Here is a 21648-nt window from a genome sequence, read left to right on the forward strand (position 1 = left end):
TGAGCCGCTGCACCTGGCCCAGGGTTTTTGTTTGCTTGCTTATCCAGTGTCTGTGGATTTGTCTGGGATCCAAAGTACACGTGACAAAGTTGTTTCGGGGAACGTGTGCCCATAAAGACTGTGCCATGCTTGTATTCTGCTTGCCCAGCACTGACCACACCCACTGCCAACACCAAGAACAGGCTCTGTCTGCGGGTGCCAGCCCACCTGTGCCTGCCTCACCTCCACTGCCGTCAGTTTCTGGGCTGTGGCAGGAAGTCTCTGCCCAGCACACTGGCACTTCTCTGCTCACCACCACGAACAATAGCCTGAGAGCGGATGTGCCAGGCACCGCCGTCAGCACCTGTGCGCAGCCAGCCCTGCTTCCAGCACGTGGAGAAGGTCTGCTGAGCAGCCCCACCAGCTCTGCCAGCAACAAACACGTGGTGATGAGACTGGTACCCAGAGTCTTGTTTTCAAACCCAACCAGCACCAACATCTTCCAAATTCTGCTGCGCTGTGACAGCTCCCAAAGAGGCCTATTTTTACACACACCGAAAGTCAACATCAAACACAAATAGGAGGGCAAAGAGTTTTTTTTAATTGGACTTGGCTTTGACGAGTACTGACAAACCCTGCAGACATGAGTACAGTTTGATCGCAAAGTCCTTGCCAGCACCGTCCAGCAAATTCAGAGAAAACACACACAGAAATTAAAAGACAGCTCGATTCATCTTCCAGCACCTACAACTGTTTCCAGACTTTCTGTGTAGTCTTCTTTGTGCTTTCAGTTGAGTAAAAGTCAGAGAGGATAACAAACTTTTAAAGTCAGATCCGTAACTGTACAAAACTGACCAGACTATGGAGAAGGGGAATCGTCATTTTACAAAATATTATTAAGATCACCAGCATTAATTTAAATCATTTCCTTTTCTGGACTTCCAAGTCCACTTGGCAATTTTACTTAGGAAAATATCATGCTTAAATAGAAAACTGGTAGTCTAAACATTTTCTTTATGTGACATATTCTTGTGTGCATATGTAATGAGAATTTTAAAAAAATTGTTTTCTTCCTGCTGCCAAAATGTAGGCATTAAAAATAAGTGACTGTAAACCTAGGTGACTTACTCATAAAAAGGAGTAAGTGAGGAGAGTGACAGAAGGAGCAAGAGACCCCAAGAGGCACCCTGTCACTCATAGGCGTGGTGTTGACAGGAGGTGTGTTTCTAGGACGTTCACTGCTTCCTCAGAGTAGACAGATAGCATAAAAATGCTAGGAAGAAACATTCCTGCAATAGTCTGCAGAACAAATGTGCCAGTTTTGCCTTTGAATGTCTTAAGACATCTCAACAATGTTGGATTATATGGCCTGCTTGGCTATATGACCCATCTTTAAAGCTGAAACAAAAATTGTTAGAAAAATATTCTAAGAAGAATGAAACTTAAAAAAAAATGAAAAGTTAAAAATATTTGCTCACCATAATCATTTCACTGTATCAGTTTTGGTTCTGAATGCGATTGTAAGTATCTATCCATTGCAGCACATTAGAACCATGCAAGCGCCACGACAGGTGTGTTGTACAGAAGACTTCTCATTAGTGATTATTTAACAGCACAATGCTCACTCATTTTTTTCATGGCGCATTGTGACAAAACTGTATAATGGAGTAGGCGAAGAACAGACTGAATGCTTTCTTTTCACCAGGGCCTTCATGAGCCGGCCACAGCTCTTGACACCGGCAAGACAGCGTGACATTCACGGGCGAAACCCTACCCTCAGCTCCGAGGAGTGACACAGGAAAACTCGATGCAGCTGTGCAGCCCCAGGGCCCAACGCCCCGCTATCCAAAGCCACAGCCAGGACCTTGAAGCAACCTGAGGCCCTCTGCTGGGAGGCGGCAGTGGAGAAAGGGACTGGCCGGGTTTTTCACCAAAAGCCAGGGCTCCTATACGGGAGGCGGCTTTCAATTCTAGGCCTGAGCGGAGCGCGCTGGCTGGGAGTGCTGGATGCCAGCCCAAACCATACACCCACCCGTGCCCTGTTCCCAACCGGACTGTAGCTGCACCAGCCGCTGGGAAAGGCGCAGCCTCGGAGGCTCTCCTCAGGAGTCGCTCGCTCCGAACCTGCTCCTTCTCCAGCTCTCAGGCCCAGGCCCTGGCCCAGACATTTCCTCAATCAGATCCATCATCGAGCAATCACTGCTCAAAACAAGGCCTCACATCTGTTTCTCCAGCCACAGGGGGGGCGCCTTCCGCTCCCGTGTTTGTAATGAGCTTCTGTGAGAAGGACTGTCGAAAGCTCTGGAAGTGCACGCTTCCGCGTCTTAGAGGAAAGGGAGCTGAGTGGGAGCTCAGGTTCCAGATGCCCACCGCAGCCTCTGACGGTCAGGCAGTGACTCGGCTGGAACGTGGACGTAGGGAGGGAGACAGGAGCGCAAGGGCTTGGAGGAATGAGTGTGCGCCACGCAAGGACCTCAGCAGAGGGCTCAGCCTGGGGCAGGGTCCTGGGTGAGAGCTGGAGGCTGCACTGGCCTCCCGAGAAGACACTTTGGGCTTGCCGTAGAGGTAGGAAAACAGGGAGAGAAACCAGGTAGGGAGAGAAGAAAAAGCCTCCAGAACACAGAGCCTCTTCTTCCCCCACCCCTACTTGTCCACGCCCCCAGCTCAGCACATATAGAAAAACTAAGGTATTGCTGATTCTGTAACAAGAATCTTCCTGATCAGTAACCTGCCCAACACCCACAGAACATGGCAATGAAGCCCTACATGCTTTTAAAAGAAAACAGACTGTTAAGACTAAACAAACCAGAAAACCAGCTTAGCATGGCCAGTACGGTAATGAGTGCCGAATCCCGCATATCTTGAGTTCCCCAGCAAGTGCGGTTCTACCTGTCATTGTGCCAACAGCATTGATTATTTAAACTTCAGATCCATGTGCTCTCCTCAGCTTCACAGAGGGTCTCATTTCCTACACCAGTGGGAATCACCGAGGGTACCCAAAAATGTAAAATCCTGGAGAGCTCAAAAACAAACATGGTTTGCAGCAAGATTCAACCAAGACGCCCGCAGCTGCTCCGAGGACCAGGATGCAGCAGCCTGCGCACATTCAGAACCTCGCACACAACTTACAGGAGCTCAGGAAGTGATAAAAGGCCCCACATTCTTAAAGGTATAATTTATAGAGTAGTCTGTACAAAAGCAGTCTTTTTCAAGGGATTCTGCTGCTCCTCAGAAGAAATCCACGGCCCTGGGCCTTCTCCTTGGTGTGGCGGTCAGGGGCTTCTTGGCCACTAGGGGTGAGCTGGCAGGTGAGCTGGTGGGGGTCTTCAGCACCCCGTGGAGGGGCCTCTGTTCAGGGTCGAAGGCCACCCGGGAAGCACCCGTGGGACTGACCAAGATACTCTTGTCTGTCTTCTTGAATTCTGTCCCAAGTGAGAATAAGGCCCCATGTTAAGCGGGTCCAAGAGCTGTCCCTTCAACAGGCTAGACAGCGTCCCGCCTGGGTGCCAACCCTGCCCATTTGCTAGGACGAAGTGGGGCCACCTCAAGTCTCTGCAGAGAGCAGGCCTGAGAGCCTCCTGAGGCAAGGAGGGCAGTGAGGCCACGTCCCACGCCTCAACTCACCCTCCCAAGGGAGGCCCAGGGCCACCTGCCCAGACCAAGGGGAGCTGCTGGTAGGGTGACTCCTGGAAGCGTGAACTTTGGGGGTGTTTTGGACAATGAGTGGACCAGGCATTTGTGTCTGGGACAAATCTGTGCTATGTGGAGTTGCAGGATTTATCCCGTTCATTCTCTCCAGTTGTAAAGGCTGGGTGAACTCCTCCTCTCCAAGTCTCTTCTCCCTAAACACACATACTCTCACACACACATACAGGCGCACGTACACACACTCTCATACGCACACACACATACTGGCGTATGTACACACACTCTCATACACACACATACATACTGGCGCACGTATACACACTCTCATACACACACACATACATACTGGCGTATGTACACACACTCTCATACACACACATACTGGCGCACGTACACACTCATACACACACACTGGCGTATGTACACACACTCTCATACACACACATACATACTGGCGCACGTACACACACTCTCATACACACACACACACACATACTGGCGTATGTACACACACTCATACACACACATACATACTGGCGTATGTACACACACACACACACACACACTGGTGCATGTACTCACACACACACAGGCGCATGTACACACACATACTGGCTCATGTACACACATACACACGCTGGCGCATGTACACACTGACGCATGTACACACACACACATTGGCGCATGCATATACTGTTGCATGTACACACACATACATGCTAGCACATGTACACACACATACATGCTGGCACACCTACACACACACACACATACTGGCGCATGTACACACACATGCACTCACACACATACACCAACATACACCCCCATACACACTCACATACACACTCTTATATTCACCTACACTCACACATACACACTCATATACTCACACTCACACATTCATACACATAAACTCACTCTCACATACACTCATACACATATACACTCACACTCATATACTCACACACATACACATTCACACACATACACACACTCTCACATACACACACACACTCAATTACTTGTGGTTCCCAACGAGAGTCGGGTCCTAAACTCATAATACTTTTAAAAACTTTGGTTTCTTTTGTGAAAGCAACTCGAATGGATGGCAGCAATACGAGAACTAGGAAGACAGGGATTTCCCTTCTTCGTCCCCCGGGTTATGAAGTTTTGCAGAGAGGCAGCTACAGCTGGTGGACCGCTGCGATCTCAAATGGCCTTTCTGTGGGTTGGCTTGCAGTACTTAGAGACACCCGGGAAGATGGCTTTTGGATCACGTCTCACCGGGTAGCTTCTCCTAAGAGGTCCCAAGCAATTGGCTGCCCACTCACCACTGGCACCCCACTCACAGCCCTTTGAGGACGAGGGACACATAGGTGCTTCCTTCTGACTCTGAAATGGGCGCTGAGGGGCTGGGCATGGTGGCTTATGCCTGTAATCCCTGCTCTTTGGGAGGCTGAGGCAGGTGGATCACCTGAAGTCAGGCCAACATGGTGAACTCCCTTCTCTACTAAAAATACAAATGATTCCAGCTACTTGGGAGGCTGAGGCAGGAGAATCGCTTGAACCCAGGAGGCGGAGGTTGCAGTGAGCCACGATTGTGCCAACCTGGCCAGGAGTCGCAGCTGTGCTCGAGAAGCCTGGGCGCCGGCACACCCCACTTACCTGCAGTCATGTTTCTGTTCAGCCCAAAGGTGACCTTCTTGGAGCTGGACGGCGTCTTGTTTAGCTGCAGAAGAGAAACAAAAGGAGTAACACAGTGCGCGGCGGCCACGTGGCCTCCCCTCAGATTCTTCTGGAGAACCTGTCCTGGAGGGGCCGCCGCCCAAACGGCTGCTTACTGAGTGGCGCATACAGTAAGAGGCCAAAGGGACTGCGGCTGAGACCGAAACCAACTGTCCTGCTGGGGCTTCACCAGGAACGCCCTCCTTCAGTGTCCGACACACGCCTCCCCCAGCCCGGGGCAGTGGTGCTCGCACCCTTGGCCCATCTGCGGCCACCTCATTCCCACACCATAGGTTCTACCATCTGGGGAAGAAAGGCAAACAGTGAGGGCCCCTGAACCATCCTAAAAACAGTTCGCCACTGAGAACCTGTGAGGATAAATGCCAACGACTCGCCTGCCTTTTGCTGGAGAGTTCTGAAGTTGTAACCTGAAGACTGACATGGATGAGGCGCTGCCTCCCATGGAGTCTCACCTCAATGGACAGTGGACACAGCTGCCAGTTTTTTGTGCACAAGGACTCCAAGCTATCTATCTCCAAGCTATTTCCAACGGTTCACCAAAAGCAAACGTGCTCTTTCCTACTGAAATTCTTGCAAGCAGGTCCAGCCTGCATCAGGAAGCACTTCCTCAGGTTCCTGCTGACCCACATTTCTGAGTGGACCTGCTACTGCTGACTCGTGCCACTTGCGTTCTCACAGCGCGACATTTCATGAGAAAACTGGTTTCTGCAAACCCGGAGCCGGAAGCCCTGGGAGGCAGATGTGTGCCATCAACCGCCCCTCGAAGTCCCCTTCCCGACTGCGATCTCTCTGGGTGGGTCCCAGACCACCCAGGCCTCATGCGGCCCTGGCTGGGAACCTGCCCGCTGTGGCCAGGTTGAGAGGCCAGAGTGGGGCTCCAGCCCGGCATGGGAAACACCATCAGCTCAAGCCCATCTGTGCCCTTGTGGAGAAATGGGCTGTGCCGCCCCTGGGAGGATGCGCACCTGGATGGCAGGGCCTGCAGAGTGGGTGGCAGTGCTGCTCCTCGCTCTTCTGAAGAACAGGGGCTTTGGTAAGAAGGCAGTGTCAAACGTCACGAAGTCACTCTCTGCTCTAGGCTGCTGCTGCTTCAGGGAACTGAAAGCCCCACTGCTTCCCTACGTGTGGGGTGAGAAGCAGGGAGGAGGGGGTCAGATGAGAGCCTCTGGTACCGCCCATGCACACAGGAGGCGGCAGACCCCAAGGGGACCCAGCCCACTCGCTCAGCCCACTGCGCAGCCTGCAGTTTCCTGCACTGCGTGTGCAGACAGCCCTTCAATCCCAGAGCCCAGACTGCACACAACGCGACCACCTCTCTATTGCAGCACCAGGCCAAGGGTGGCGATGAAAACGCCCTCTCAGGGTAAGGACCCACTTTTATCTTCATTCTCAAATGGAGGGTTTTGGCCTTTCAAGCCCATCTGTTAAAGAATAATTCACTCTCCATTTGTAGCCGAAGCATCACTGCACTGGCAGTCTGGCGTGGAGGGCAGTGATACCCACATGGCAGCTCTGCTCACAGGCAGGTTCAGGAAGCTCACTGGGTGTGCAGCGACTGACGGCCACCCAGAGACCGGATCTCGTCCTGGGCTCTCAGAGGTCTGGGAAGCCCAGTGCAGCTGAAGACACATGGGCAGCTCTGGCAGGTTCAAGGGTGCTGCCTCGAGGGCAGGCGGCCTGAGGAGCTCCTCCTGTGCGCCTTCCCTCTGCTGGGGAGAGCTTCCCTCCACCCTGAGACTCACTCAGCAACACCCCATCTTCTCTACCACCACCCAGGGCAATGTGTCTGGCCCTCTTGCTGAGGAAGCAGCACTGTTGGTACAGTGAGGGGCAGGCTGCAGTCAGGGCGGTGATGGCAGCCTCCTGCTATCCAGTTTAGTGCCCTGCTTTCCTGACCACAAACTCGATAGCCAGTTGCAGACACTCTTAGCCCCAAGCCAGCACTTTGCCGGGTCCGCACGTCCGCTTCAACAAAGGAGATGTCATAACCTCTGCAAAGTGGTGTGTGCAAAGCAAGAGCTGATCAAGGGTGCGCCAACTCTGTGATGCGCAGATTATTTTCCACCCTGCAGACCATAGGTCTCTGTCTCTACCACTTGACTCTGCCACTGCAGAGTGAAGGCGGCCATGGACCTGCACACATGAGTGGGTGTGGCTCTATTCCAGTGAAACGACGATTGCTGGCCCCAGCCTGGAAGCCCAGCGCACCCAGAGGTGGTGTGAAGAGCGGGCTGGGGCCAGACACAGGGGCTCATGCCTATAATCCCAGCACTTTGGGAGGCTGAGGCAGGCGAAGCACTTGAGCCCAGCCTGGGCAACAAGGCAAAATGGTATCTCTAGAAAAATTACAAAAAAACTGGCTGGGCATGGTGACCCATGTCTGTAATTCCAGCTACCTGGGAGACTGAGGCAGAATTCCTTGAGCCTGGGAGTTGGGAGGTTGCAGTGAGCCGAGATTGCGCCACTGCACTCCAGCCTGGGTGACAGAGCAAGACCCAAAACCTGATCAACAGCTTGGTTCCTCATTTATTTCTGGCTCTAAAGATCCCAGCAGAAGGAAAGTCTTCCCATGAAGAAGATAAGCAGCCCTGCTGCTGAAGTTTCTCGGAAGGGGGTAGCTAACAAAAGAAAAGCGTATAGAAAAGATAGTAAGTGAGGCAAGAGAATTCTGGCCTTCCTCTTTTGCCAAAGGGGCCGGGACTAGCCAATGTGCTGCTGAAGCAAGCCAGACCCGCATCTGATGGAGGCCCAGACCAGGCTGAACACACCTGGGGCAGCAATACCTGGCCCACGGGATAACCTGCCCAGCTTGGGGCAGGCCCTTCCAAACCCAAGCATGTGGCCTGGGGGAGGGAAGGTGGCCGATGAGGACCTGAGTAACTGGTCACCTGTGATTTCCTCCTGAGTGAGGGGGGTTATGAACACGCCCTATTCTACCTGCTGCTCGGTCCAGAGGCCTGGCCACCGGCTCCCACTCTTTCCCTCAGGAGACAGGGAGGCCCCCGGACGCGTTTGAGCGCCTCTGCGGTGAGCTGGCCTGTGGGCCTCCCACCTTACCAGAGCCTGGGGTTGCCCGGCCTCGGACTCTGACACCCCGTTGTGCTCTACCAAGTTTGACATCTCTCTCATTTTCTTCCTCTTTTTCAGGCTTGTGGTTTTCTGGCTGGACAGGTCACAGAGCTCCAGGCTGCCAGGCTCCGCCTTCTTCTTCTGCAGCCTCCTGCATGGGGGCGGCGTGGTGTGGCTGTTTGTCCCCTCCGCTGGGCTGGCGGGAGCGCCTTCCTGCTGCAGTGGAGGCCAGGCCAGCGCAGACAGGCCATTGCCATTGACGGGGACAACTCTGAGCTTCCGCTTCCTTTTTAGGAGTTGGGCTCCACCTGTTGGGGACCCTGTAGGTCCCTGAGGATGGCCGCCACTCGGGCCACCCTGAGACACATCCTCTGGTGGCAACACTGCTGATTCTGACATTTCCCTGTGGGCCCTCAGGCTCTTCTTCCGCAGCCGTTTCCTTTTATTGTGCATGGGGACAGCGGGAGGACGCTCAGAGCCACTCTCCTCCCCGGTGCTGGACGTGGCCTCTGCCCCCGGCTCGGCCACACGCGGATTCAGGGCTCCCTGCCCAGTGGCCTCAGGATCCCTGCCCCTGTTCTCTTCTAGGGACGGGGCTGCATCCCCTGGGCCTGGATTTTCAGGCTGGAGGTGGTGCTTTTTCTTCTTCTTCCTTCTTCTCTTTTGAAGACTGCTTTCACTGTCCTCTTCCTCTGCACAAAACACTCTGCTTCCTAAAAAGACACAAACCCATCAACAAGCACCCTAATGCCGGCTGAGACAGAATGATTGGTGGACAGAATTTCCTGACATTCTACCACCAGGAAAGATTCCGTCTCCCTTGAGGTACACAGTGGGCCCACACTACCTTTGCTGTCGGCCCCACTTCCTCCATCCCCAGCGGTGACTGGAAGCCTTCCTTCCTTCTGTCCATTTAAACACACATGATCTGATTTCTATTAATCTTAGGTCCCAAAGATAAAAACCATGGATCTAGAGTGGTCGTCAAACAGCCACCCCCGCAGCTCTCCCTGCAGAGGTGCCCCGGGGAGCTGGCGGATATGAGCAGAGCAAGGTGGGGGAAAGGTGGGGATGGTGGCTCTGCCGGAAACAGCAGAACACTCGGAAAACCCTCTTTACCTCTCAGCCATTAAAAACTGAAGCTTTGGGCTCTGCTAATGCTTTATGAAGGCATGAGCTCAAGTCTCGAGGCCTCTGTAATGCACACTACTCTCCAGGGGCTGAGTCACGTCCTCTTTTCAGCTTTACAGCTTACCTTTCTCCTTTTCCAAGTTAGTTTTCTCTAAAAGTTTATTTCCTTTCTTCTTATGCTTTCCTTGACTGAGGATTTGGTCATCTTCATCAGCAGAAATGTCCTCAGTGAAACTGAGTTGAGATATACTGTCTCCTAGATGCCAGAGTGACACACTGTCAGCTTCTCCAGACGCTTGAGACTGCCCGAGTGGCCTAAGAGCGGCACCCCTCCCGATTTCTGCCTCATCATCGCTGTTCCCGTTTCTCCCACCCAAACCTGAACGCAGCCGACACAGGAATTACAGACTTAAAAAAACTTTGTGGATTTCTCAGCCAAGGAAAGCAAGGGATCACAAGTCCCAGGTGACACCCTCCATGGCTGGACCCTGGGGGCTTGGCTAATGCAGTCTTCGAATTCCAACAAACTTGCTGGTGCTTTTCCCAATTTCTTTTCTTTTCTTTTTTTTTTGGAGACGAAGTCTTGCTCTGTCACCCAGGCTGGAGTGCAGTAGCGAGATTTTGGCTCACTGCAACCTCTGTCTCCTGGGTTCAAGCAATTCTGCTGCTTTAGCCTCCCGAGTAGCTGGGACTANACACACACATACTGGCGTATGTACACACACTCATACACACACATACGTACTGGCGTATGTACACACACACACACACACACACACTGGTGCATGTATACACATACATACTGGCGCATGTACACACACATATACTGGCACATGTACACACACACGCTGGCGCATGTACACACTGACGCATGTACACACACACACATTGGCGCATGCATATACTGTTGCATGTACACACACATACATGCTAGCACATGTACACACACATACATGCTGGCACACCTACACACACACACACATACTGGCGCATGTACACACACATGCACTCACACACATACACCAACATACACCCCCATACACACTCACATACACACTCTTATATTCACCTACACTCACACATACACACTCATATACTCACACTCACACATTCATACACATAAACTCACTCTCACATACACTCATACACATATACACTCACACTCATATACTCACACACATACACATTCACACACATACACACACTCTCACATACACACACACACTCAATTACTTGTGGTTCCCAACGAGAGTCGGGTCCTAAACTCATAATACTTTTAAAAACTTTGGTTTCTTTTGTGAAAGCAACTCGAATGGATGGCAGCAATACGAGAACTAGGAAGACAGGGATTTCCCTTCTTCGTCCCCCGGGTTATGAAGTTTTGCAGAGAGGCAGCTACAGCTGGTGGACCGCTGCGATCTCAAATGGCCTTTCTGTGGGTTGGCTTGCAGTACTTAGAGACACCCGGGAAGATGGCTTTTGGATCACGTCTCACCGGGTAGCTTCTCCTAAGAGGTCCCAAGCAATTGGCTGCCCACTCACCACTGGCACCCCACTCACAGCCCTTTGAGGACGAGGGACACATAGGTGCTTCCTTCTGACTCTGAAATGGGCGCTGAGGGGCTGGGCATGGTGGCTTATGCCTGTAATCCCTGCTCTTTGGGAGGCTGAGGCAGGTGGATCACCTGAAGTCAGGCCAACATGGTGAACTCCCTTCTCTACTAAAAATACAAATGATTCCAGCTACTTGGGAGGCTGAGGCAGGAGAATCGCTTGAACCCAGGAGGCGGAGGTTGCAGTGAGCCACGATTGTGCCAACCTGGCCAGGAGTCGCAGCTGTGCTCGAGAAGCCTGGGCGCCGGCACACCCCACTTACCTGCAGTCATGTTTCTGTTCAGCCCAAAGGTGACCTTCTTGGAGCTGGACGGCGTCTTGTTTAGCTGCAGAAGAGAAACAAAAGGAGTAACACAGTGCGCGGCGGCCACGTGGCCTCCCCTCAGATTCTTCTGGAGAACCTGTCCTGGAGGGGCCGCCGCCCAAACGGCTGCTTACTGAGTGGCGCATACAGTAAGAGGCCAAAGGGACTGCGGCTGAGACCGAAACCAACTGTCCTGCTGGGGCTTCACCAGGAACGCCCTCCTTCAGTGTCCGACACACGCCTCCCCCAGCCCGGGGCAGTGGTGCTCGCACCCTTGGCCCATCTGCGGCCACCTCATTCCCACACCATAGGTTCTACCATCTGGGGAAGAAAGGCAAACAGTGAGGGCCCCTGAACCATCCTAAAAACAGTTCGCCACTGAGAACCTGTGAGGATAAATGCCAACGACTCGCCTGCCTTTTGCTGGAGAGTTCTGAAGTTGTAACCTGAAGACTGACATGGATGAGGCGCTGCCTCCCATGGAGTCTCACCTCAATGGACAGTGGACACAGCTGCCAGTTTTTTGTGCACAAGGACTCCAAGCTATCTATCTCCAAGCTATTTCCAACGGTTCACCAAAAGCAAACGTGCTCTTTCCTACTGAAATTCTTGCAAGCAGGTCCAGCCTGCATCAGGAAGCACTTCCTCAGGTTCCTGCTGACCCACATTTCTGAGTGGACCTGCTACTGCTGACTCGTGCCACTTGCGTTCTCACAGCGCGACATTTCATGAGAAAACTGGTTTCTGCAAACCCGGAGCCGGAAGCCCTGGGAGGCAGATGTGTGCCATCAACCGCCCCTCGAAGTCCCCTTCCCGACTGCGATCTCTCTGGGTGGGTCCCAGACCACCCAGGCCTCATGCGGCCCTGGCTGGGAACCTGCCCGCTGTGGCCAGGTTGAGAGGCCAGAGTGGGGCTCCAGCCCGGCATGGGAAACACCATCAGCTCAAGCCCATCTGTGCCCTTGTGGAGAAATGGGCTGTGCCGCCCCTGGGAGGATGCGCACCTGGATGGCAGGGCCTGCAGAGTGGGTGGCAGTGCTGCTCCTCGCTCTTCTGAAGAACAGGGGCTTTGGTAAGAAGGCAGTGTCAAACGTCACGAAGTCACTCTCTGCTCTAGGCTGCTGCTGCTTCAGGGAACTGAAAGCCCCACTGCTTCCCTACGTGTGGGGTGAGAAGCAGGGAGGAGGGGGTCAGATGAGAGCCTCTGGTACCGCCCATGCACACAGGAGGCGGCAGACCCCAAGGGGACCCAGCCCACTCGCTCAGCCCACTGCGCAGCCTGCAGTTTCCTGCACTGCGTGTGCAGACAGCCCTTCAATCCCAGAGCCCAGACTGCACACAACGCGACCACCTCTCTATTGCAGCACCAGGCCAAGGGTGGCGATGAAAACGCCCTCTCAGGGTAAGGACCCACTTTTATCTTCATTCTCAAATGGAGGGTTTTGGCCTTTCAAGCCCATCTGTTAAAGAATAATTCACTCTCCATTTGTAGCCGAAGCATCACTGCACTGGCAGTCTGGCGTGGAGGGCAGTGATACCCACATGGCAGCTCTGCTCACAGGCAGGTTCAGGAAGCTCACTGGGTGTGCAGCGACTGACGGCCACCCAGAGACCGGATCTCGTCCTGGGCTCTCAGAGGTCTGGGAAGCCCAGTGCAGCTGAAGACACATGGGCAGCTCTGGCAGGTTCAAGGGTGCTGCCTCGAGGGCAGGCGGCCTGAGGAGCTCCTCCTGTGCGCCTTCCCTCTGCTGGGGAGAGCTTCCCTCCACCCTGAGACTCACTCAGCAACACCCCATCTTCTCTACCACCACCCAGGGCAATGTGTCTGGCCCTCTTGCTGAGGAAGCAGCACTGTTGGTACAGTGAGGGGCAGGCTGCAGTCAGGGCGGTGATGGCAGCCTCCTGCTATCCAGTTTAGTGCCCTGCTTTCCTGACCACAAACTCGATAGCCAGTTGCAGACACTCTTAGCCCCAAGCCAGCACTTTGCCGGGTCCGCACGTCCGCTTCAACAAAGGAGATGTCATAACCTCTGCAAAGTGGTGTGTGCAAAGCAAGAGCTGATCAAGGGTGCGCCAACTCTGTGATGCGCAGATTATTTTCCACCCTGCAGACCATAGGTCTCTGTCTCTACCACTTGACTCTGCCACTGCAGAGTGAAGGCGGCCATGGACCTGCACACATGAGTGGGTGTGGCTCTATTCCAGTGAAACGACGATTGCTGGCCCCAGCCTGGAAGCCCAGCGCACCCAGAGGTGGTGTGAAGAGCGGGCTGGGGCCAGACACAGGGGCTCATGCCTATAATCCCAGCACTTTGGGAGGCTGAGGCAGGCGAAGCACTTGAGCCCAGCCTGGGCAACAAGGCAAAATGGTATCTCTAGAAAAATTACAAAAAAACTGGCTGGGCATGGTGACCCATGTCTGTAATTCCAGCTACCTGGGAGACTGAGGCAGAATTCCTTGAGCCTGGGAGTTGGGAGGTTGCAGTGAGCCGAGATTGCGCCACTGCACTCCAGCCTGGGTGACAGAGCAAGACCCAAAACCTGATCAACAGCTTGGTTCCTCATTTATTTCTGGCTCTAAAGATCCCAGCAGAAGGAAAGTCTTCCCATGAAGAAGATAAGCAGCCCTGCTGCTGAAGTTTCTCGGAAGGGGGTAGCTAACAAAAGAAAAGCGTATAGAAAAGATAGTAAGTGAGGCAAGAGAATTCTGGCCTTCCTCTTTTGCCAAAGGGGCCGGGACTAGCCAATGTGCTGCTGAAGCAAGCCAGACCCGCATCTGATGGAGGCCCAGACCAGGCTGAACACACCTGGGGCAGCAATACCTGGCCCACGGGATAACCTGCCCAGCTTGGGGCAGGCCCTTCCAAACCCAAGCATGTGGCCTGGGGGAGGGAAGGTGGCCGATGAGGACCTGAGTAACTGGTCACCTGTGATTTCCTCCTGAGTGAGGGGGGTTATGAACACGCCCTATTCTACCTGCTGCTCGGTCCAGAGGCCTGGCCACCGGCTCCCACTCTTTCCCTCAGGAGACAGGGAGGCCCCCGGACGCGTTTGAGCGCCTCTGCGGTGAGCTGGCCTGTGGGCCTCCCACCTTACCAGAGCCTGGGGTTGCCCGGCCTCGGACTCTGACACCCCGTTGTGCTCTACCAAGTTTGACATCTCTCTCATTTTCTTCCTCTTTTTCAGGCTTGTGGTTTTCTGGCTGGACAGGTCACAGAGCTCCAGGCTGCCAGGCTCCGCCTTCTTCTTCTGCAGCCTCCTGCATGGGGGCGGCGTGGTGTGGCTGTTTGTCCCCTCCGCTGGGCTGGCGGGAGCGCCTTCCTGCTGCAGTGGAGGCCAGGCCAGCGCAGACAGGCCATTGCCATTGACGGGGACAACTCTGAGCTTCCGCTTCCTTTTTAGGAGTTGGGCTCCACCTGTTGGGGACCCTGTAGGTCCCTGAGGATGGCCGCCACTCGGGCCACCCTGAGACACATCCTCTGGTGGCAACACTGCTGATTCTGACATTTCCCTGTGGGCCCTCAGGCTCTTCTTCCGCAGCCGTTTCCTTTTATTGTGCATGGGGACAGCGGGAGGACGCTCAGAGCCACTCTCCTCCCCGGTGCTGGACGTGGCCTCTGCCCCCGGCTCGGCCACACGCGGATTCAGGGCTCCCTGCCCAGTGGCCTCAGGATCCCTGCCCCTGTTCTCTTCTAGGGACGGGGCTGCATCCCCTGGGCCTGGATTTTCAGGCTGGAGGTGGTGCTTTTTCTTCTTCTTCCTTCTTCTCTTTTGAAGACTGCTTTCACTGTCCTCTTCCTCTGCACAAAACACTCTGCTTCCTAAAAAGACACAAACCCATCAACAAGCACCCTAATGCCGGCTGAGACAGAATGATTGGTGGACAGAATTTCCTGACATTCTACCACCAGGAAAGATTCCGTCTCCCTTGAGGTACACAGTGGGCCCACACTACCTTTGCTGTCGGCCCCACTTCCTCCATCCCCAGCGGTGACTGGAAGCCTTCCTTCCTTCTGTCCATTTAAACACACATGATCTGATTTCTATTAATCTTAGGTCCCAAAGATAAAAACCATGGATCTAGAGTGGTCGTCAAACAGCCACCCCCGCAGCTCTCCCTGCAGAGGTGCCCCGGGGAGCTGGCGGATATGAGCAGAGCAAGGTGGGGGAAAGGTGGGGATGGTGGCTCTGCCGGAAACAGCAGAACACTCGGAAAACCCTCTTTACCTCTCAGCCATTAAAAACTGAAGCTTTGGGCTCTGCTAATGCTTTATGAAGGCATGAGCTCAAGTCTCGAGGCCTCTGTAATGCACACTACTCTCCAGGGGCTGAGTCACGTCCTCTTTTCAGCTTTACAGCTTACCTTTCTCCTTTTCCAAGTTAGTTTTCTCTAAAAGTTTATTTCCTTTCTTCTTATGCTTTCCTTGACTGAGGATTTGGTCATCTTCATCAGCAGAAATGTCCTCAGTGAAACTGAGTTGAGATATACTGTCTCCTAGATGCCAGAGTGACACACTGTCAGCTTCTCCAGACGCTTGAGACTGCCCGAGTGGCCTAAGAGCGGCACCCCTCCCGATTTCTGCCTCATCATCGCTGTTCCCGTTTCTCCCACCCAAACCTGAACGCAGCCGACACAGGAATTACAGACTTAAAAAAACTTTGTGGATTTCTCAGCCAAGGAAAGCAAGGGATCACAAGTCCCAGGTGACACCCTCCATGGCTGGACCCTGGGGGCTTGGCTAATGCAGTCTTCGAATTCCAACAAACTTGCTGGTGCTTTTCCCAATTTCTTTTCTTTTCTTTTTTTTTTGGAGACGAAGTCTTGCTCTGTCACCCAGGCTGGAGTGCAGTAGCGAGATTTTGGCTCACTGCAACCTCTGTCTCCTGGGTTCAAGCAATTCTGCTGCTTTAGCCTCCCGAGTAGCTGGGACTACAGGTGTCACCACCATGCCCAGCTAATTTATATTTTTAGTAGAGACAGGGTTTCACTATATTGGTCAGGCTGGTCTTGAACTCCTGACCTCATGATCCGCCCGCCTCAGCCTCCCAAAATGCTGGGATAACAGGCGTGAGCCACCGCGCCCGGCTGGCTTTTCCCAATTTCAAGTGTCCCTAGTGCATGAGGAGTATGCGGTGACCTCGCTGACTTGTCCAAACATAACCAACCTTACAGCAGCCCTTCCCGGGAGCAATGCTGATCATAACAGCAAATGAAAGGGATTCTGAGAAATTACATTTTTCACCTTCACAGAGTATCCATTTAAAACCTTGCTTGGCCAATGAAAATCTATCTAGTTAAACAAAAACCAAACCAAAACTTCACACCACTCACACCTGAGAGGAGTCTGCACTCCAGCTCTGGCGTTAGGGGAGAGCCCGGGATAGGAAAGTGGGCAGGCTGCAGAGGGCCCTAGGCTTGTGTCACTCCTCACAGCTGTACTGCGGTGTGACTAGGTAAGGGCTGCTCTTTCTTTCTTAAAAGTTCGGGTCTTGCTCTGTCACACCCAGGCTGGAGTGCAGTGGTGTGATCACAACTTACTGCATCCTGGACCTCCTGGGCTCAAGCGATCCTCCCCTCTTAGCCTCCTGAGTGACTGGGACTACAGGTTCACTCCACTGTGCCTGGCTAATTTTTTCATTTTTAGTAGAGATGAGGCCTCGCTATTTTGCCTGGGCTGAGGACTATTATTTCTTATTAGAGGTTTTCAGTAAAGTTCTTTCAATCTTGTTTCTCAGCGTTGGGCATCAACACCCCCAGCTCATGAAAAACACCATGAATGATGATCCTTGGCATGCCTCACCTTCAGAGAGGTCTTGGAATCTAAAAAATAAAATAATAGTGAAAAAAAAAAGTCACAAATGTTCATAAAGAAATCCCTTCTTTCTGTATTCTGTAGACTTATATATTCAATTTTTAAAATATAAGCAATAGTTAAGTATTTGTTAATTCACGTTCTCCTCCAGGAGGGGAGGCTAGAGAGGAAATTCTGTGAAGGAAAGATGGAACAATACAAAGGCAAAAAAGATCAAGGCCAGTGCCACCCCCGGTTACCAGCACAGCAGCAAGGACACGGCAGGCAAAGGTACATCTTGGCACACCCAAATCAAACTACGACATTCAAGTCTGCTTACATTCAATTCTCCAGTGGGGAAAGGCAAAGCTGTGTTTTTTTTTTTTGTGCATTAGAACAAACAAGGAGCATCGAGGCACAGTGTGGGGAGGTGCATGGGGGAGGGGACGCTGGATGGCAGGGACCTCGGGCAAGCTAGGACCATCCTGTGCCCTGGGAACCCAGCTGGGAAATGGGCAAAACTACAGAGCTGCTTTCTAGGGGCTTAACACGCAAGACTTGAAAGTATGCAAACCGCTCAGAGCAGTGCCCGGCTCCCAGAGCGGATCAGACAGTTGTTATTTGTCCCCAGTGACAGCAAGCAGTGCATGAGGCCCTACAGTGAATTCCAGGTCATCATGTCACTGCAGTCAGAGTGACATCAACACTGACAGCTGAATTAACTAACACTTTTGGCATAAGCACATGAGAGGGAGGGTAGAGGTAAGTAATTAACCCCGTCTATTCAGCAGCACACCAGCAGAAGGCACCGAAATAGCAGGTGCACATCGGTTTCTGGTTGGTTAATTTTAGACATAAATAAGCTTCTCCTCACATCATTTTAAAACAGCTCACAGGTGAGTATGGCTGCACTGGAAGAACAGAACCTGAGGGGTGGGACTGCAGTTTCCATTAAACTTTTCAGTTTACATGTGTCTATCACATTGCTACAAACAAAAACATTAAAGGACAAAGAAGAAAGAGAAGAGAAGAGCAAGCAGGTGGCTTTCCCACACCAGGAGAGCGCAACTAGAGCGGCTGGGCTCGACCCACAGTGATGATTTGAGAGACCCTCTCCCTAGTCACTGACTTTTTGATGAGTTTGGAGAGACGCTTCCTGTTGAAGGGTGGGATGTTCTTCCTGTTGGTCATTTCCAGGAGTCGATCAGCAACAGCCTTATAGTCAAACTAGGCGGGAAGAGAAACTAAGCGTAAGTCTGCAGCCACACAACACTGCCTGACTTGGACATTTCCATCTGCAGTAAGAGAAAACCCTTACTGAAGCATTTGGCCACAGACAGGCTAAACAAGCACGTGCTGGGACCTGGCACCCAGGTGCACAAGCACTATCTTAACAAACTCATGTTCTGTCTATTCTTGGGGTAAGCTGGGTAAGCAATTCTTTCTTTAAAAAAAAATTGTGATAGAGTACATACAACAAAATTTACCTGGGTGTGATTCATTTTCTCATTTGAGATGAAGTCTCACTCTGTTGCCCAGCCTGGAGTACATTAGCATATCTCAGCTCACTGCAACCTCCACCTCCCTGGTTCAAGCCATTCTCCTGCCTCAGCCTCCCGAGTAGCTAGGATTACAGGCACACAAGACTGCGTCTGGCTAATTTTTGTATTTTTAGGAGAGATGGGGTTTCGCCATGATGGCTAGGCTGGTCTCGAACTCCTGATCACGGGTGATCCGCCGGCCTTTGCCTCCCAAAGTGTTGGGATTACAGGCGTGAGCCACTGTGCCTGGCTGGAGGGTGTGCTTCTTTCTAAATTTAATCTAGATTTGCAATCTGTACTTGGTAAACCTTTATTTGAAAAGTGCCACTAGAGCTAGTTCTGTGGTAGAGGATAGCGCAGGGCTTGGCCATTCAAAATCAGGGCTACTATCTCTTTCTAAACTCCACCATATTGACATTTCCTTGTCTCCAACAAGCTTATTCTTAGGAAGGTGACATTTAGTGACTGAAGGGATTAAAAAGGAGTTTACACTTCAGGCCTTACAGCTTAACTAGCTGTGACCCTAATTCTCTAGTCAGGCTACTCCACAGCAAATCTATATTCCATGAAAAACAAAAACGGCCACCCACCTGGAGAAGCGGCCCTGAGTCCTCAAAGGTTCCACAGCCATCTCTTCCGCTTTCATCACTGAGTCCATCTTTTCTGGAATGACTTTTGCCCAGTGCTGTCAAAATACACCCAAAGACCACTTGACATACCAAATACACAGAGGTGACTATTTCGACAGGAGCCACTGTCTAATTAGGTGTCTCTTGGCAAAAAAGAAGGCTGGGCGTGGTGGCTCACATCTGTAATTCCAGCACTTTGAGAGGCCAAGGTGGGTGGATCACCTGAGGTCGGGAGTTTAAGACCAGCTTGACCAACATGGAGAAACCCTGTCTCTATTAAAAATACAAAATCAGCCAGGCATGGTGGTGCATTCACATAATCCCAGCTACTCGGGATGCCGAGGCAAGAGAATTGCTTGAACCCAGGAGGCGGAGGTTGTGGTGAGCCAAGATCGCACCATTGTACTCCAGCCTGGGTGACAAGAATGAAACTCCATCTCAAAAAGAAAAAGAAAAATTACTTCCTGTTGACCAGGTCTGATTAAAAAAAAAAAAAAAAAAGGGGGGGGGGAAGATGATTGATTCTATCTGTGTCTGTTTATTTATTTATTTTTTGAGACAGGGTTTTGCTTGGTTGCCCAGGCTGCAGGACAGTGGTGTGATCGCGGCTCACTGCAGCGTCCGCCTCTCGGGTTCAAGTAAATCTCCCACCTCAGCCTTCCGAGTAGTTAGGACAATAGGCGTGCGCCTCCACATCTGGCTAAGTTTTGTATTTTTTGATAGAGACTTGGTTTCACCATGTTGGCCAGGCTGGTCTTGAACTCCTAACCTCAAGTTATCTGGCCGCCTGGGTCTCCCAAAGTGCTGGGATTATAGGTATGAGCCATTGTGCCCGGCTTGATTTTTTCTGATTAAACATAATATATAATCACTGTAGAAAATAGAGAAGTACAAAGAAAACAGAAATCACCCATAATTCTGCCACCTACAGCTAACTATTAACATTTTGGGCTAGACATGGTGTTTATGCCTCTAATCCCAGCACTTTGGGAGGCCAAGGTGGGTGGAACGCTTAAGCCTAGGAGTTTAAGACCAGCCTGGGGAATAAAGTGAGACCACCGTCTCTACAAAAAGAGGTGTGTGCTTGTGGTTCCAGCTACTCGGGAGGCCGAGGTGGGAGGATCACTTGAGCCCAGGAGGTTAAGGCTGCAGTAAACCATAATCAATCTGGTTCACTCCAGCCTGGGTGACAGAGTAAGACCCTGTCTCTAAAAATAAATAAATTAAAAAAAAATTTTGGTTTATTCTTTCAGATTTTTAAAAAGCATAAATAGTGTCCTAGCCAGAGCAATCAAACAAAAAAACAAAAACAAAAACAAAAACAAAACAAGGGCATCCAAATTGGCTAAGAGGAAGTCAAACAGTCAAGTGTTTGCCGATGATATGACTGTATACCTAGAAAACCATAAAGACTCATCCAAAAAGCTCCTAGAACTGGGCAATGAATTTGGCCAAGTTTCAGGTTGCAAAATCAATGTACACAAATCAGTAGCCCTGCTAAACACCAACGACCAGTGACCAAACTGAGAATATCGAGAACTCAACCCCTTCTGTAACGGCTGCCAAAAACCCACCAAAACAACGATGACAACAAAAAATAAAACAAAACAACCCCAAAAACCTTAGGAATATACCAAACCAAGGATCTGAAAGATGTCTACAGGGAAAACTACAAAACACTGCTGAAAGAAGTCCCTGATGACAGAAACAAATGGAAACACAGAAGCACGTCCCATGCTCATAGATGGGTAGAATCAATATTGTGAAAACAACCATGCTGGCAAAAGCAATCTACAGATTCAATGCAATTCCCATAAAAATGCCATCATCATTCTTCACAGAACTAGAAAAAACAGTCCTAAAATTCATATGGAACCAAAAAACAGCCTGCATAGCCAAAGCAAGACTAAGTAAAAAGAACAAATCTGGAGGCCAGGCGTGGTGGCTCATGCCTGTAATCCCAGCACTTTGGGAGGCCGAGGCTGGCAGATCCCTTGAGGTCAGGAGTTCGACATCAGCCTAGGTGAAACCCAGTCTCTACTAAAAATAAGATAAATAGCTGGGTGTGGTGGCACACGCCTATAATTCCAGCTACTAGGGAGGTTGAGGCATGAGAATCACTTGAACCTGGGAGGCAGAGACTGCACTGAGCTGAGATTGCACCATTGTACTCCAGCCTGGGTGATAGAGCAAGA

General features: G+C 51.7%; 1 protein-coding gene across 1 annotated transcript in view; it reads right to left on the bottom strand.

The window, feature by feature from the left end:
- Positions 1-559: 559 nt before the first annotated feature.
- RRP1B (ribosomal RNA processing 1B) overlaps positions 560-21648 on the bottom strand; it is a 40847-nt gene continuing 19758 nt past the window's right edge. Inside the window, exons 9-16 of the mRNA XM_017538553.2 lie at positions 19415-19509; positions 18413-18510; positions 17293-17312; positions 15855-15986; positions 14588-15312; positions 12496-12648; positions 11450-11513; positions 560-3401 (exon numbers count right to left, since the gene is read on the bottom strand). Coding sequence (XP_017394042.1) covers positions 3208-3401; positions 11450-11513; positions 12496-12648; positions 14588-15312; positions 15855-15986; positions 17293-17312; positions 18413-18510; positions 19415-19509 — 1481 coding nt within the window. The 3' untranslated portion in view covers positions 560-3207. The remainder of the gene's footprint in view (positions 3402-11449; positions 11514-12495; positions 12649-14587; positions 15313-15854; positions 15987-17292; positions 17313-18412; positions 18511-19414; positions 19510-21648) is intronic.

The sequence above is a fragment of the Cebus imitator genome, unplaced genomic scaffold, assembly GCF_001604975.1.
Source record: "Cebus imitator isolate Cc_AM_T3 unplaced genomic scaffold, Cebus_imitator-1.0 Scaffold112, whole genome shotgun sequence".
Lineage (NCBI taxonomy): Eukaryota > Metazoa > Chordata > Mammalia > Primates > Cebidae > Cebus > Cebus imitator.